The 18,538-nt window shown below is 42.4% G+C and overlaps 2 protein-coding genes across 2 annotated transcripts; one reads left to right on the top strand and one right to left on the bottom strand.

Annotated features, from left to right (window-relative positions):
- Positions 1-3,201: 3,201 nt before the first annotated feature.
- Positions 3,202-9,722, top strand: LOC133918680 (kinesin-like protein KIN-14D). Its single transcript, XM_062362667.1, has 17 exons — positions 3,202-3,516; positions 3,620-3,788; positions 3,905-4,029; positions 4,141-4,224; positions 4,340-4,417; positions 4,486-4,578; positions 4,868-6,109; positions 6,213-6,294; positions 6,393-6,488; positions 6,586-6,765; positions 6,894-7,000; positions 7,093-7,258; positions 7,543-7,735; positions 7,807-8,060; positions 8,144-8,307; positions 8,517-8,956; positions 9,103-9,722. Exons 1-17 carry the CDS (start codon positions 3,478-3,480, stop codon positions 9,275-9,277), a joined length of 3,687 nt encoding a protein of 1,228 aa, XP_062218651.1. The 5' UTR covers positions 3,202-3,477; the 3' UTR covers positions 9,278-9,722.
- A 1,050-nt stretch (positions 9,723-10,772) lies between these two features.
- On the bottom strand, positions 10,773-15,965 carry LOC133918679 (monosaccharide-sensing protein 2-like). The gene is made up of 7 exons (XM_062362666.1): positions 15,627-15,965; positions 15,165-15,351; positions 14,958-15,079; positions 13,774-14,340; positions 12,098-13,062; positions 11,661-11,848; positions 10,773-11,553 (listed from the first exon to the last, which is right to left on the bottom strand). Exons 3-7 carry the CDS (start codon positions 15,034-15,036, stop codon positions 11,115-11,117), a joined length of 2,238 nt encoding a protein of 745 aa, XP_062218650.1. The 5' UTR covers positions 15,037-15,079; positions 15,165-15,351; positions 15,627-15,965; the 3' UTR covers positions 10,773-11,114.
- Between the last annotated feature and the right edge of the window lie 2,573 nt (positions 15,966-18,538).

Genomic DNA, 18,538 nt, shown 5'->3' with positions numbered 1-18,538 from the left:
AAACCCGCGGTGACGCCGCTGTCCGCCAGCCCCTGCCGCCGCCCCTGCCTCCCCAAATGCTGAGAGCCGTTGTATCTGCCACCGACGACCTAGATTAGATAAACTGAGCCCCATACCCTTTCGGTCCACAATGGACCCATGGACTCAGTCCATGGCGCCGGTCCACCGTCCCTATCAGCAGCCCCGTAGGCGCCACATCAGCTCTTAGGCTGAGTCATCAGCCGCGTAAGTCACCACGTCAGTCCACCCGAGCCCAGTTAGCCTGCTGATGCAATAAATAGGTTTTCTAGTACAAAAATAATTCCCTTATTCCCTGAAAATATGTAATTTTACATTTAGGCCTCCAAACTTTTCTGTTTTCATAAATATGCACTGGTTAGTTCTATACTTTACTTTTAGCCCCTAAACTTTTATATAATTACAAATAGGTCCCTAAATTTGACATATAGGTCCCTAGAACTTTCTGTCTTTGCAATTTAGCCCCTATAATTTTTCAGAAAAGCCCCTGTAGATTAAAACCATCATGACTTTTTCATACGAGCTCTGATTTAGGTGATTCTTGCGCTCACACGATCGTAGTAGCGAGTACTATTCATTAGTAACCTTTTTATAGTGCTTTGCCATTGTTTTGTGTACTGTACTTAGTTGTTGTGTTTGTTTGTTTTCCGGTGTGTGCGATTGCTTTAGGAGACGAGCGGTGTGTAAGCTTGCAGGACCAGGCGTTCGAGGATTTTGATCAACCTGTATTTGAAGGCAAGTGTCTTTGACCACTTTGACACCATTGTAGGATAATGTAGCTTTTATTTTTCTAGATGCATGCTTGTTTATTATGGAATCCCATGGTTATGGTTTTACTAGAATTTGTGTGACATTCCTTGTAGCCATTGAAGGATCATGGGAAATAAAAGGGTAGATGTGCTAGTGCTGTTATGGTAGGGGTAAAGATTAATATGCACTAATGTCTATACAGCGAGAACTTGGGTATGGTAATCTTGTATTAACATGGTATAGGGATCCCAACTGGATGGCTAGTTTGAGGTGGTGCTTCACAGCAGGTCTGTGGTTGTTCATATGGGAGATCCTAAGGACCGGTTTGTGAAGCTTGTTACCCGGTATAACCGCACAACCACGAGGTTTATATGGGTACGGCCTGGCCAAATAATTAGTTGTCATTCATATTCTCTACACATCAATGGACGGTTAAGTGGCACAAGAGGGGGCCTTTGCAGTGGATGAAATCCCTGTTAGCGGTGAAATCTTAGTGGGTGCATATAGATTTGGAGGCGCTTTATAACGGTCTTGTAGTGAGACATTGGCTCTACACCCCGGAAGTGTAAAGCAAAATAGGAATCACTACTCGTGAGTAAAGTGTGCAAACTCTGTAGAGTAATAAAATTGATCGATTAGCTGTGCTCACGGTTAAGAGCGGGCTTGAACTTCTTCATAATTAGTGGGGATCTTGAATGGTTGGTTTTGGGGTAGTCGGGTGGTGAACCCACAATGAGTCGGTAGCTAGATGTGGGATATCTGGTGAGTCTGGTAATCGGATGGAATCCGATGAGCTGTTTCCTTTAATGTTAGAGTCATAACCTAGTAAATAGGTTGCTATGTCTTTGAGTCCTAGATCAGTTTGACGTAGTTGCAGTCATTCTGAGTCAAGCTTTTTCTTGTCATAAAGCCTACATATCATGTTTCCCCTAACTTGCTGAGTACTATATGTACTCACGCTTGTCTTCTCTCAACTTCTGAATACTGCTCAGAAGGGGAAGTTTTCGAAGACCTTCCGGTGATGGAGCCGAGTTCTAGGTGAAAGAAGACGATGACCTGAAAACCATGTCATAGGCTGGCGCTCTCCCAGATAACGCTTGTGGATGGATGGAAGTCCTGTTGCCGCTGGAAGTTATCTTGGTGTTTTCTTTTAGACCTGTGGGTCCTTCTGTAATGAATATTACCATTATTTAATGACACAGTTATGTATCACTGATGATATCACTGTATGTATAGAAATTTGATCCTGTATACATGTAGAAGATATCTAGTTTATTCTTTAAAAACCGAGGGTGACACTGCTCGTACTAATCATAAATTGGCATTCCGTTATTTCGGTGAAAAGATCATACAAAAGGTGGGAGTTGTGACGTACAAACTGGCGTTACCGGCATCTAAGTCGCATTCATCCTATGATGCACGTATCACAGCTACGCAAGGGTCTTCCACTAGCAACGGTGTGCCATGACGAGTTGCCAGCATCGTTGTCCGACAACACACCCCCGCCACACCCAGAGAGCGTCCTGCGGCGAAGATTACATCGCCATGGATCCAAGGCGGTGGATCAAGTCTTAATCAGTGGGAAGGTCAATCGGAAGATTTGGCGAGGAGACCTTATCTGCGTTTCGCCACAGACTTCCCTCTGCACCGGCTTGGGGTCAACCCGGCTGTGATGGGGAAGGAATGTCATGGCTGAACCTGCTGCTACCTCTGAAGACCCTGCGAAGTCTGAAGAACTCGGGCGAGCTGTGGCGGGAGGAAGGAATGAAGCCAAGGCCCAACGGGTTGGATTTCAGACTCGATGGCCCAACTCCAAGTACCTGGTGCCAGACCAGATCCAATGATACGGCGCGCGCGAGCGAGAGAGTATATTAACGGAAGTGCGAGGAGAGAGAGGGCGAGAAATGAGATGAACTGACTTGCTCTCTCCAACCCTCTGATCTAGATACTTGTGAGTGAATGAACCATATATGAGTGAAGCGTATCAGTCCGACGGGCTGCTGGCCGCGGAGGCGTCCCGTCCGGTCGTCCGATTCCGTCCCCGACCCCGTTCCGTGGAAATGGAGAGTCAAGCGCGGGAGCCAGTGAGCCACTGCGTTGCCTCCCTGCTGCGCCTGCGCGCCAAGCATCCTTCCTCCTCCGCCACCCCACCCCACCTCACCCAAAAATAGTCGGAGACCGGTCGCTGACGGAAGGAAGAAAGTAGCGCATGCACACGCGGCCGCGCGTCCCGCGCGCTCCATTCCCTCCCGTCCTTACCTTGCCGCTGCCCGCTCCTTCCTCTATCGCCCCGTCGATGGCAGCAGCCTTAAATCCCCCGCGCGGCCGTCGCGCCCGCTGCTTCGCTCCACCTCGCTTCCCATGTCCCTCCGCGAGCCCAATGCCGCGCCGGACCCATGTAATGAAACGGCCACTGATGAACATTTATTGGCATTTGTTCTTGACTGTTTCTTGGAATTCCCGCGGATTAATCTGTCCATTGGCTCATTGTGATGATTGGTGGGCGCAGCGAGGCGGCGGGGGGACGCCGTCCGGTGGCTGCGCACGCTGTTCCCGGGCCTGCCGCCGGAGGCCACCGACGACGACCTGCAGGCCGCGCTCGCCAGCGGTAAGCTGCTCTGCGCGCTCCTCCGGAGGCTCTGCCCGGGCGCCCTGCTGGACGACGCCTCCACGGACAATGTCGGCAGGTTCCGCGCCGCCGTCGAGCGGATGGGCGTGCCCACCTTCAGCGCCCACGACCTCGAGAGGGTTGGTTGCATTCTTGTTCCTCGTCTGGTTCAGTGCCGCGGCATTACATTTTCTTCCTTGGTGTTTGACGTTGGTGGCGATGCAACTGCATTCATCCATCCAGGGGCAAATCTCAGCTGTCATTACCTGCATTCTTGCACTAAAGGATCGATTCGCATCCTGCGCCGGTGAGGACCGGAGTTCTACCTTCCTGACCAGATGCGACAGCGAAGGAAGCAGAAAGCATATGGAAGCCAAGCTGCAAAGAGTACTCACAAGCCCCATTATGTCAGGTAAACACTGTCTTGTTATACTCGTCATAGCCATAATACTATGACAATGATAATTGATCTATTACGAATATGTTTAAACTGCTGGTTGAAACATCTTTTCTCATACTTGTATTCAGAACCATCCACTCCTTCGTTTGGAGCCGATCTGTATTCTCCATCAGGGGTATTTCAGCTGAAACAAGGATACTCTGATCTTTCTGGTTGTAAAATTTCAGATTTGATGAAATCCACTAGCTTGGATGTAAGTGCAATGCAGCAATCTTCACTTGAAAAATGAACAAACAGGATTTATATTATCCTTCCACACCAACTTGACCTGCTGATCACATTGACTACACAACATATTTTGCAGAATGCACCTACTCAATCACTTTTGGGGGTTGTGAATAGCATCCTTGATGAGAGCATCGAGAGGAAGAATGGACAAATACCTTATGTAGGCTTCTCAAAAAAGCAATGTAGTCATTTTGTTCTTTCCACATTTAAGAGGTTTCACGCTGTATGTGTTAACACCTTTCCTTGTATAAATGAATGTTAAACTTTCATTGTAGCGCATTGCTTGCCTGCTGAGAAAGGTCATAGTGGAGATTGAAAGGCGTATTTCTACTCAGGCTGGGCACATACGAAGTGTAAGATAAACTGTTTGTCTTTGTTTTGACATTGGATTTGTCCTTTGTGATTTTTTACTTGTCTGCAGCAAAATAACCTCATTAAAGCTCGCGAAGAGAAGTATCAGTCGAGGATAAGAGTATTAGAAGCACTAGCTGGCTGGGCAAGCGGGCAAACACATGTAAATTCTAGTACCTTCTCTGAGCCAGCTATGTATAGGTCACTTTTGCCAGAATTTGTACTCTATCGCCCTTAGTGAGATTTTTTTTCAAGATCCTTGCATCACCACCAAATGGTATAGCTCTATTTATTTATTTATTTATTTTTATCTGAGCTTAAAAAATTATAGCAGAGATGACTGAGTTTTGTCTTCACTCGGTGTAAATAATGGCAATCCATTCATTTGAATAAGTACCTCTTGAGCATCAATTGAGAGATTCAATATATGGAAGTCCATTTTTACTATGCAGGTGGAGAAAGACAAACTTGAAGGCAAGGGGCAACTAGCAGACGAAGATGTGGCTAGGTTAATGAAGTACGAGGAAGATTTCTCAAGATTGATGAAAGAAAAGGAAGATATGGTTAGGTTGCTTAAGGAGAAGGAAGATATGGTCAGGTTGCTGAAGGAGAAGGAAGATATGGTTAGATTGTTGAAGGTGAAGGGAGATATGGTTGACTTGAATAATGATAAAGTTGAAGATACACAGCAAACAGTAAATGGGAATAGAGATAGGGTACTTAGGGAGAAGGATGATACTGTAGTTAGATTGACAAAAGAGAAGGAAGACATGGTTCGGTTGTTGAAGGAGAAGGAGGATGTAATTAGACTAATGAAGGAGAAGGAAGATATGGTTGATATGAAAGATGTCACAGTTGAAGATACACAGCGAATAAGAGATGAGAATAAAGATAGGTTACTTAAGGAGAAGGATGATATTGTAGTTCGATTGACAAAAGAGAAGGGAGACATGATTATTTTGTTGAAGGAGAAGGAAGATATAATTAGACTAATGAAAGAGAAGGAAGATATGGTCAGCGTAGGCAGTGGAAAGATTGACGATAGGAAGCAAGCAATAGATGATGACAGAGATAGGTTGATGAAGGAGAACAATGATATCCTGGTTAGGTTAACAACAGAGAAGGAAGAGATTACTAAGTTGCTGAAAGAGAAGGAAGCTGTAATTAGGTTGATGAGGGAGAAGGAAGACATAGCTAACTTGAAGAAAGGCAATGTTGAAGACAGAAAACAATCAACAGGTAAAGATGCAGACATGTCAATAAAGGAGAAGGGCGACATAATTAGGTTGATGAAGGAGGATGATTATAGCAACGCAATTATGAAACTTAAGCAGGAATTAGAATCATTAAGATCATCATATGAGGAGAGCTGCAAGTTGTTAGAATCTAAGAAGGAAGATATAGCTAAGCTTCTCACAGACAAGGAAATGAATAACAACATAATTTTGCAACTCAGGCAAGAACTTGAGACAACAAAAAAATTGCATGAGACACATAGTCAGCAATTAGAGACCAAAGCTGCTCAAGTAAATAAGGAATTGGAACAGAGGATAAAAGATGTAGAACTCATGTTAGAAGATTCTACCAAGAGGAGAAGAGAACTTGAGGAATTATCCGAATCTAGAATCCAATTTTGGAAGCAGAAGGAAATAATGGTAAACCAATTTGTGGGGTTTCAAGTTAAGAATGCTCAGGTATTAGTCAAACCACTTTCTGTCCTTTTTTTTCTAATCTCTTCTAATCTCTATGGCAATATCTATATTATGTACTTAAGTGAACAGTGTTCTGTTTCATCAGGATTTGAGGCTATCTTCTGTTTCTGTTAGGCATGAAATCCTAAAATGTCAAAAAAGATGGTTTGAAGAACTATCTGGCTTTGGTAAGAATGAAGTCTTGTGACTAGTTATGGCTCACATTGCCATATTCTTATTTTCATCAATAGGCCAGCGCTAACATTTCCAATTTCATTTTCAATAGGACAAAACCTGAAGGTGGTAACCAATGCTGCGGAAAAATATCATGCAGCTCTTGCAGATAATAGAAAATTATTCAATGAGATCCAGGAACTAAAAGGTACCTATTTCCATCAGGTCCTTTTGTCCGGTTATCTATATTAACTTAAGATAATGCGAGCTCAAAAATATTAGCTCAACATAGTATTGCTGAGCAGGAAATATCAGAGTTTATTGCCGGATAAGACCTTTTCGACCCACGGAGGATGAGAAGTCCACTTCAATTGAATATATTGGTGAGAATGGTGAACTGATTTTATCAAACCCTACAAAAAAGGGAAAGGAAGGGGGCAAGAATTTCACGTTTAACAAAGTTTTTGGCCCTACAACTACGCAAGGTGCTCATGACAATGAAATCTAACAACTTATCTTCTGTTGAATTTATTAATTTCTGTCAAGGACCATATTTCATAAATAGCACTATGAGGTATACATTTGTTTTCTTATCCTTCTTATTTTGTTATAGATATGGTCTTCAAGGATATTCAGCCACTAATTAGATCAGTTCTTGATGGCTACAATGTTTGCATTTTCGCATATGGTCAGACCGGATCGGGAAAAACCTACACTATGGTATGAAGCTATCGGGACAGTTTTTTTGTCTGTTTGGATTTCTCTACAGTAGAGGGTATATTCACAACAACTTGTTTCAATGAACTGCATAGATGGGACCTGAAAAGGCAACTGAGAAGGAATGGGGTGTTAACTATAGAGCACTAAATGACCTTTTCAGTATCTCCCATGATCGGCAAGACACAATTAAGTATGAACTTGGTGTTCAAATGGTTGAGATCTACAATGAGCAAATCCGTGATCTCCTTGGCAGTGGTGGTTCACAGAAGAAATATCCTTATTCAAGAATTGTTTCAGTATAGCTTTCCACGTAGTAGAAGATTGCATGTATTTTCTGCAGCTGCTTAACTGCTATTCGCCCACTTTTGTTATGCATTTTAGTTTACTTAAGTAATACTATTAAAAGAACATGTTTGAATTAGGTCTATAGAAAAATTGCAACTTTTAGTTGGTTACACCATAGCCATCCTTTATCAGATTCTAGTGTCATCGTCTTGTAGGAATTCAGTCCATTGTTTTTTGCTGACTGGAGTGATGTAAAGAAACCATCCTTTTTCTTAACCTGCACACACTAGGGATCCAGAATACCACGCAGCCCAATGGACTTGCTGTTCCTGACGCGACAATGTGTCCTGTTAATTCAACTCCTCATGTTATCAAGCTAATGCAAACAGGGCATAACAATAGGGCCATGAGCGCAACAGCTATGAATGAGAGAAGCAGCAGATCTCACAGGTAGGTTAGTTGTGCGGCTTCTCTTGTTCTGTATAAAGAAACCTTCTTACTGGTGGTTAATATTTTTGCAGTGTTGTGACCATTCATGTCCAAGGCCAGGATTTGAAAACTGGAAACACTTTGCGTGGTGCTCTGCATCTTGTGGACCTTGCTGGAAGTGAAAGGGTGGACCGATCTGCGGTCACAGGAGACAGGCTCAAAGAAGCACAGCATATCAACAAGTCTTTGGCTGCTCTTGGGGATGTTATATTTTCTTTGTCTCAAAAGAACGCTCATGTTCCATACAGAAATAGCAAGCTTACACAAGTCTTGCAAACTTCTTTGGGTATTATTTTTTGCTAGAAAACTAGTTTGCATCATCATATATGTTGTATATAGTTTCTTGACACACAAAGTTTTCATATGTAGGTGGGCATGCAAAGACCCTAATGTTTGTGCAAGTTAACCCAGATGTTTCGTCGTACACCGAGACTTTAAGTACTCTAAAATTTGCAGAACGTGTGTCTGGGGTGGAACTAGGTGCTGCCAGGACCAATAAGGAGGGCAGAGATGTCAGAGAATTAATGGATCAGGTAACTAATTTTGTTCTTTTCTTTTCCTTCACTTATATCCATGCTAGAGTCATCAATATCAAACAGTGAATGCAATGTGTCAATATGATGAATTTAGTTTTAGATGTGCAAAGAAATCAGGAATGCCATGTTCAAAACACTGTCTAGGCTATAGAATTTGATTAATGAGGAAATATAAAATTGTTGACATTGAATGTTTCACCTTGCAGCTTTCGCTGCTCAAAGATACCATTTCAAAGAAGGATGACGAAATCGATCGGCTGCAACTAGTCAATACTAGCACCTCCCGATTGAAGTCCACGAAACATGGTGACTCCCTGTTGAAGCATTCGTCCTCTTCTCCGGGCATGACATCCCTAGGAAAGGCGGCAAGTTTTGGCAGTGGGGCAGCTTCTGATCTTGACAACTTCTCTGACACCAGTGACAGGAATTCCGAAGCTGGGTCCATGCTCTCTACTGATGACACCCGGCAGCTGATTCAGAGCTCTGCTGATCCTGAGGTTTCTGCCCTTGGTGATATTGATTCTGACGGAAGGTTAAGTGATGTATCTGATGGCGCTATATCCACGGGTGCAGAAACTGATAGTTCAGTGAACAATGCTGTGGACCAAGAACAAGAGAAAACGTCTAGTGCTGCAAAAGAGCGGTTGTGAGTGCTTCCATTTCTCCATATTCTTAGACTTGCTAATATTTTTGTTCATTTGGCATCTTTAGTGCATACAAATTATGCATTAAGCGGCATTGTTTCCATGGTCTTGGCTGTTATCTCTAACTTCTTCATTCTTTCTCATGTAGGACCAAAGCAGTAAATCGAATCCAGAAGCTAACAGTCCCAAAAGTAGGCCAAGCATCAAGCTTGCGGCCTAAACCAAGAGATCCTTCTGCTCCTAAACCTTCAGGTAAGATACCTCTAAGTTTGCACTCATATTACGAGACTCAATTTTCTGGAATGCCAAGCTTGAGGAGCTGATGTTTGGGGTAAATAGATCTGAGTCTGATTCTATAGTTCCACAGATGATCCACTTGCGATCCGAATAGGAGAACGTTTATAGAATGTACCGGACAGATATCTACAGCAACATTTGTTTGTGCATGGATATGCCTCTAATCTGTGCTTTGCATTGATATTTGACAAACATCATAATCATCTTGACCATGTTGAATTAGGCCGTTCGTATGAAAATAAGTGAATAAAGCAGGCCGTGAAAGAATTATACATGATATGGCAGTGCAACTTACCAACCCCTGATGCAACCAATCTAATCTGATACTATTTCGCTGAAATTCTTAAAAAAATTGTAATACATATGTGACTCTTAAACAGTTCATAGAAACCTCCACAAAGAACTATAGTCACAAGATTCTTGACTATTACTCCCGGAGGCTATTCAAATCCCTAGATTCTGTGTGCGGTTTCAATTTTTCAAAGTGTGCATTGTCTCAAATGCACGTGCCATTTTGCTATTTGTACATCTTATCATATTTTCTATAATTACAGTGACGACAGGTTTCCGGCGAAGTACAACCACTCAAGCAACTCCTTCAGCAAGAGCTAGTAGCACTTCAAAACGAGTACCATAGATCAAGACTGTAATCATAACCAAACCACTTACCAATTTATTTTATTTTATTTTTGTATAGTTCTTTCAGAAAGATTTTCTTCTTGGAATGATGTCTGCACTGATGCTGCATCTGACGTCTTTTGCCAGTTAGTGAATTTTGTATCAGGTGGATAGGTTGTTTTTGTTTTTATGTGTTGTGTATCATTATGTAATGTTAAAAAACTCAACCAATCTAGAAAGAACTAGATGACATTATAAATAAGAAAAAATATATATTTAAATTCATGTCGAAGAGATCGCAAGTCTAGGTGGTCTAGACGTACATCTACATCCTCAACCAATTGAGCTTAGTTCCTATCATTACGTAGCATGTTACAACATGAGATACCTTTGTTAGATGTATTAGTAGAAACAGTGAAGGAATTCGATTCGATCAAATTGAATGTAAGTCCTGGCTATTGTCACAAAGTATGCAAGTTCCTATTGTGTCACAGTTCAAGCTGAACAGCCTCTGTGATTTATCAATGCGATGCAAAGCCATTGTACCTAACTAAATAGAATTATTTTCTTTTAAGGTTACAAAGCATGCAATGAAAGGGGACATGATAACTCCACAGATATACAATCATGAATAAATATTACATTGCATTAGAACATATCAGTTCTTATGTAGACACAACCAAACCCTACTAGAGCTGAGTGAAATCATGATGCGTTTTTGGCGTTTGGAGTGGCATTTTTTATTATCAAGGAGATATAACGGTATATTACAACCTCTTAAATTTAATATTGCATGCCACCATAGGCATCCAATTTCTAGCAAACTCCTCCAATAGAACATTATGTAAGAAATTAAGTAAGTGACTAACGATTACTTCTTTCTGATCTGAGAAACATAGCAAATATTCCAAGACGATATGAAAAACATTCTTTATTTGGGACTTCAATATAGCACCTCCGAATCAGATCATCAACTTTATTCTAAACATCAATACCAACAACCATGGATGAATAACAACATACCTAATACAGTACTAATAAACAGCAACTGATGGTAAATGACATGGAGTTTTCCTACTCAAAATCTGTTCTTTGCCACTGATGTACTCTTTCTGTCGCTTAGGGAGCATGGACAGATGTACTCTTTGTCTCATTTACAAATCAAAAGTTTCCCAAGCCTCTTGGTGAGATCTCTTCAAATTTGTAAATTTACGGTGCAAAAGTCGCAAGCAAGTTGCCAAGGAATTAGGCCTTTGCGGCCACTTGCTTTGCACCAACTGCAAAGAACTCAGTGATGACCTCAAGGGGCATGCCCTTAGTCTCGGGGACCTTAAGGAAGACGAACACAAAGGCAATCGCACAGACAACTGCATATATGCCAAACACACCTGCTAGGCCAATAGCATTCAGCATCACAGGAAGACTGTAGGTGACAATAATGTCTCCAAACCAAAATGCCAAGGCGCAAATGGCAATGCAGAGGCCGCGAACCCTAGTTGGAAAAATCTCTGCACATAGAATGTTGGGGACGGGACCAAAGCCCATGACGAAGCAGCAGAAGTAGATGATGACACTAACTGTGGAGAATGCAGCATGGGGCACTGTACCCAAGTCGATAACATTGGACACAACCAGAATAATTAAAGATGCTATCAAGATTGGAATTGTGCCTAGTAGGAGAAACCTGCAGAAAGGGAGGCGATGTATCATATAATGGTCCTTTAGGTGCATTTTGCATATTTCTGGTAAGTGGTAAATACTAAAATGATAAGACTCAAAGAAAGAAGTTACCTTCTTCCAGAAATATCCATAAGTCTCATGGCCAATCCAATGCTAGGGAGCATTAGTAGGGTAGTGAGAGAACTGATCAAGATGGATGCTGATGCCGAACTGAGGCCAAGATTGGAAAGAAGTACTGCCACACCAGCTTGCTCAAGAATTTGCGGAGTGTAGTAGAGAACCCCATTTATTCCAGCAAACTATACGAGGGAAAGTAAATCAAGTTAGTGAACTCTTGTTAGGATGCAGTTAAGAGTCTTATGTTTTAAGCTATAAATTTCACAAGAACCTAAAACAGAAAGAAGTGTATGATACTGCTTTCAAGAATTATGGTTCATTTAGCTATTTGAAAGTCAAATTTATTTCCTTTTTTTCTACATAGCTAGCATACAGTAACACCAGGAACATGCTTCCACATGGGAAACTGGTCGAATCAGTATCATATCTACCTGTTGAAGGATCTGAATTCCAACACCGACTAACAGGGCACGTCTCACACCAGGTTCAAACAGATCTCTCCAGCTTGGACCTTTGGTCGCTACCTCCGATGGGTGAATTGTGGCTGGACCGGCCATGCGCTGTTCCGTAATATCCTTTGAGTAAAGTGCTGGCTGGCTGACCAAAGCAGCAGCATGTATGAACTGACCACCTTCAGGAGCATCACCTCCACCAGGAAGTGAAAGAACCGAGCCCTTTCTTGAGCCAGGGACTCCCTCTTGGTGTAAGTAGATTCTTTTGAAACCCCCTTCCTTCTTACCGTCCTCACCTTCTCGCTCTGACCATTTCCATGCGAGCTGCCATCCCCCACCAATACCAGTGCTGCTCGCTGCCTCACCGCCCTCATCCAAGAGACTTCTCCTTCTCATGTTCAAAGCACTTCCACGGTGACCATGGTGTGCAATGTCCTTCCCTTCCATGCTTGTAGTCTGTCGGGATAGCAGTGGGCTATGGACATTGTCTTCATAGTCACCTGCAGCACCATCAGATGCATATTCCTCATCATCCCTATGTAGGTTCTCCTCATCCCACTGCTCGGTTTTGGGGTGCTGATCTGTGACGCTGAACATACTACCAAAGTTCGGAAACAGTGTGCTCCTCATACTTCCTCCAGCATGAGGCATGTTCTCATGGACACTACCAAAAAGCGTGACGATAGGATCCATAAGGGGTACACTCTGGTTCACCATGCTGCCATGACGAGATGTGAGAGAAAGCACACTTCCAAGCATGCTGGGTCCCTTGGAAGGTCGAGCAATCCATGATTGGCCCTCTTCAGGCCCATATAGCGTTATTTGTTCTTTATCACCATCAGCGACATGGTCATCAGCTGGCTCAGTAGCAGGGCCAATGATGTACTCTTCAATGGTGGTGTCCCCACTGACCTCCAATCCTTCAACAAGAAGAGCCATTTCGCCTGCACAATTGCATTTTTGGTATTATTGCATGACCTCTTTGTGGGTGCCACTGATAAATAAATAACTATGTATGAACAAGAAACTGAAATATGAGTGGAACCAAATAGTCAGTGTCTCAGACTCTCAGCTAACACTTAAATTATTAACAGGATCAGTTATAGTGAAATCACATTCTAGCTGCCTATGCCTGTAACCAATATTGAAGTCTCAATTATATTATCCATTTGAGTCAAATACGAACCTTTTAGCATTAACGGTGAAATTACAATAAAATTGTATACCTTGCCAAAATTAGCATATTATGCAATGAAAAGAACTCTAGTTGCATCTATTAGCCATAGTTTTCCCAGTGCAATTATTTATTGAAAGAGCAAAACAAGCAGGTAAGAACACAGATACTTCTATTTTTGATATACTTTAGTATGTGTATGCCACTGTAAAATAGCTATACAAAAACATAAAATATAAATGAGATGTCAAGAAAACCATCAAGTTTGCTCTTCAAGAATTTCTGATCAAATGTTATGCAATCAGGACTCAACAAAATCTAACTGAATCTTACTGTGGGGGAAAAAAACTTCTAGAACTCAACATCATTCAATAGTTAGCAGTGACACATACCACTTCTTATATCAATTGCCAATAATCACTAGAAATTAGTCAGTTAGTACTCTAATAGAAATGAACATCGATATTTTAGCAAAACAGACCTGAGACATCATCCTTCCCACGTAATCTTTGCAATATTTTCTTTGCCTCTGCCATCCGCCCTTTGCTGACAAGCCATCTTGGGGATTCCGGCAGATAAAATATTGTCAGTCCAAAGAAGAACAATGAAGGAATTGAGAGGACCCCAAGCATAATTCTCCAATCAGGTGATGGCAACAGTGACATCCCGAAAACCATGCAGTATGACAAGAACATCCCTCCTGACCCACTGAACTGTGGCAGTGTATTCAGCAAACCTCTAATCTCTGCAGGAGCTGTTTCTGATATGTACAAAGGCACAAGAGTGACAGCCAAGCCGATACCGAATCCATCTATAAGACGTGCCAGCAATAGTACATAGACATTTGGGGACCATAGCATGATGAGGCTGCTGAGAAAGTACAGAATTGAAGAGAGGATGAGCATAGGGCGCCGGCCAATCGAGTCTGATACCGGCCCAGAGAATGTTGTGATGATAGTGGCACCAATGAGTGACATGGCCACAATCAATCCCTCCACAGTGGGTTCACTTTCTAGTTTGAATTCCTTCTTTATGTACAAAACAGCACCTGGAGAAGACAATTGTCTTGTCAATCTTTACCCCCAGCTAATCTTAGACAAACAATCTTTCCAATATGTTCAGAACTAGAAATAGCAATTGGTAATAGTTGAACAGCTCTCAGCTAAGAATTGAATAGTTCTTACTTCAATAGAACAGATCAAGAAGTTGTCATTATGATCACAGGATTCATTTTCTTAATTAAGAAATTTTCAAAAACACGCCGAAGATGTGTAATTGAATTAAGACCGGGAAATGCAACCAGCAATAACCGTTTACAGTACAAACCAGCAAAGCAACTGACAACTCCGTCAACCGGGAACCAAAATCTAGAACGAACAGTGGATAGCAGCAAGGAAAATAGAAGTGATTAATTAAAAAAATCTGCAACCAAAATCTAGCCAACTGAATTTTCCCAGGTGATACCTACTTACTTTGAGGAGAACACTCCACAAGTTCCAGAAGACCATAACTAAGATAGAACAACATCTAATTTGATGAGGAATAAATTGATGAGTATGTCACTGTAATTCCTAGCACCTAGAAACTGATCTGATAGAATCATAGAACTAGAACCCTGACTACACATGTCTAGTAAAACCAATCTACCCAGACCGCAAGATTTACCTGCAATGGTGGCATTGTCCCACCCCTGAAGCAGATTGCCGATGGAAGCCGCTATTGCGACAAAAACAGCCCCCGACATCTTCTCCAACAAAGACACGCACAGAGTCTGGTCTCACCGATCCCTGAAATTGCGCGACCCAGCTCAAAATGAACACAAAGCACCACAACAGGGGATAACACAATTCTTGCAAAACTCGAGTACCTCACCTCTCAAGAAGAGCAGCCGAGGGGAAGAAGAAGCCCGAAGCCGACCAAGAACCGAAGCAGATCGGAGGCGAAGGGCGGCTCGAGTGGAAGCCAAGAACCGCTCCAATCTACCTATCTACTCCCTCCTCCCTGTCCCTGGTAATAGAAAAGAAGAAGGAGACGACGAAGAAGCAGGTGACCTGCGTCCCTGCGAGTGAGGACAAAAAGGCTCAGTGGGAGGCGAAGCAAGTACCCAGATGGCCAGGTGCCGCATAGAGATGGCACGACCCCACGAGAGGGACGCCTCAGGCAGTCGGGCACGGAGCAGCGGTAACAATAAACAAATGCAACGGCGAAACAAGCAGCAAACTAGTACTAGGCCGCCGCCGCCGCCGCCGCCGAGAAAGGAACAAAAAAACGGCCTTTCTGCGATCGGCGGCGAGATCCCCTCGAGAACGCACCCAAGATGCCTAAAGATCCCACCTTTTCCAGCGAAGGAGCACGCACGGCAGCCACCAATCTCTCTCTCCCTCTCCCCTTGTGAGCAGCACATGCACGCTCACGCAATTTGAAGGCTCTGCGGCCGGCGTCGTGCCAAGCGATCTGCCAGGAACCAGCCGGAACCGATCTGTCACCCGGTGGACGGTATAGACGTTGTGTTGTGATCAGCTGGAAGAATCCCCTGGAAGATTTGGGCTTGATTTTCCTCGGCCCTTGGGAAGTGGAGCCGAGTGATACGGTGGACGAGGACGGGGCTTCAATATCAGAGGGCAGTTGTCAATGATCGTATGGATCCAGGTGCAAGGAGTTTATATGTTAATGACTATGTGAACTGGTTTTAGGGAAGAATGGTGTGTGCTAGTATAACGTTTTAGATTGTCCCTGTGTTGGCTGGGCTAGGAAATAGACAAAACGGCACTAAAATTTTAAAACCGCGCTAGGAACCTGACAGAATTCATGGTTGGTTTGATTTGGTATGGAATGACCTCTCCCAGCCGTCAAAAAGAATAATACAGCTGTGCATGACGTCCAAATTTTATGAACTTCAACTGTCCATGTCTCGTGATCAAGAAAGATTTAGTGGCGTACATTGATGTGTATTGATAGAGATTAACGGTCAAAATTTGCGTGGCAAAGATTAAGTCAAATCCAAAAATGCTATGGCTCAAAAAACCTTTGAACATACTGTTCTTTTTAATCGCTAAAAAATTTACAACGTATGCTAAAGTGAATTTTACAAATGTCAGATATTTATAATCCACGTGTTAGAAGGCAATTGGTTCCATGGCATTGTGACTTCACCTTGACGATCAAGCATCAGGTTTTCTAACAACTTGATGCCACTTGTAAGCGAACAAGGTGCTTAGGCCATCTTCAAGAGAGACCTCAAATCTCCCTTTTCCCGTGCTACAGTGTTTTGAGGTCTACTGTAGCACTGAAAATCCATCTCCAACCGATACTCTATCTAAGTACTACAGTGTTGCTACAGTAGAAAAATAAAGGATGCTGTAATAGTATTTTGAGGATGAAAATTTGAGGTAGCTATTGAAGATGGTCTTATATAGAGCTATAGGTGTGCCTTGCAAGAGTGACGTGGATGTAAGAAAACTTGTTATTTCACTGGTAGTGAGGTTTTGTGAAACAAATGTACCATAATACCTGCTGATAATAAGTGGCTATGAGTAGAAAGTGAGAGCAACAGGCCAACAGCCGCTCTCCCGCAAGCAAGAAATCTGGCGAAGCTACTCACTCCTCCTGGGTCACACCGTCCCGAGAAGCAACGAAAACATATGTCAAAATCTGATGCCGATTAGGCCTGTTCGGCCTGATTCTCCAGTGCAGTCATAAGGCGGCCATAATGCGTCACCTCTTTCTCATTGGTCCAAGTCGAAAGCACAAAAATACTTGGCACCTATTCTTTTCTTTTCTTTTCACAAGGTGATAGTAATGTTTGCGATGCATGTTTCAACAAGAGCCTGAGATATTTCGATCGCTGTTTCCAAATGTTTGTGAGCTGTCAAGGCAACTTGTACAGTCATTTTGATTTAGAGTCTGTTTGACAGAGCTATCAGAACAGTTTTCTGGTTAGAATTAGAAGAGCTCTAATAAACAGCAGCTTTCAGTTTTTAGCTCTCTAAGTAGAATTTGTGGAAATAATTCTCTGAAATAAACTAGAAGTTGAGAAGCCGAAAAAAAAGCTTTCTCTGATTCACTTTCCGTACAAAATCATTTTCAATCACTTCCTTAAAAAAAACACTCTCCATAAAAAATTTAAATAAAAAAGAGCTCTAACAAACAGCCTCTTAGCTGAAAAAAGCAAAGGGATACATGTCCCCAGTGCAGTGCATGCAGCCTAGGAGAGAGCAGACAGGTGTTTCGTTTTCGGAATTTATTGCAGGAGATGCCCAAAATGATCGATGGACCAGAATGACTTCTGATACGAAAACTGAAAGCAACAAAACGGTGAGGGGGCCATGAGGATCTACATATCGAACAAATTGATGTGTCATGCTGTCGTCAGGTGTCTGCATGTAATATATATTTTGTTCATTAAAATAGCTAAAGTGTTAATAGATTTGTCATTAAAAGTACTTTAATTATATCCTATACTTATACATATTTGATCGTAGATATTTATAAAAATTAGTGATCAAACTTTGAACAGTAAAGTAAAAAAATACCAGTTTTTTATAAAGGGAGGGAGTAATATTGGTTAGTGGATCCGCAAGACATGCTCACATGCAAATGTTCTAGTAGTACACATTGCAAGCTTCCTTGGATCAATTCATTCATTCATGGAAAGGATCCTAGAGTCTCGCGCGGTAACTCTTTTAGCTAATGAAATAAAAACATTCCAACCACTACGTTGTTCTCAACGAAGCTAGTTACTACTGAGTCATACTAGCAAAAGAAATCGGAAATGGACACGTAGTATATGTACGTGCACATCCTGACAAGATCCAAGACGATCGAGTTTCATCAGGGACAACACATCGATCGGAATGTACTAGTGTGTGATCAATCATTCATGCAGAATATATCGCTGCCGATGCCGAAGCACAGCATGTGTTGTCGCATCTTGAACAGTTATCGCTGCCGTTCCTTTGCACCGGGCCGGCTCGAAGAACCGACGTCGAACGAACGCTGCTGCAAAGTGGGCAGTAATTGTGGAATCTTGCGCTACGACTACCACTAGTGAAAAAAGTGTACGAGTGACGGCTAATAATTTTTATAGCGGATGAGTTTTGTATAAGTTACTTTAAACGTATAACTGATAATTAGTTTTTAATGATGATTAATAATATTATCGATGACAGATTATACCATTACTTGTCACATATGAGCGTCTCCTACATGCTAAGGTGACAGATATAAGTGACGAGTAACCTTAGCAG

Source organism: Phragmites australis, chromosome 5, assembly GCF_958298935.1.
Source record: "Phragmites australis chromosome 5, lpPhrAust1.1, whole genome shotgun sequence".
Taxonomy (NCBI): Eukaryota; Viridiplantae; Streptophyta; class Magnoliopsida; order Poales; family Poaceae; genus Phragmites; species Phragmites australis.
The sequence above is the reverse complement of the archived record's forward strand: the minus strand, read 5'-3'. Positions and strand labels throughout refer to the sequence as shown.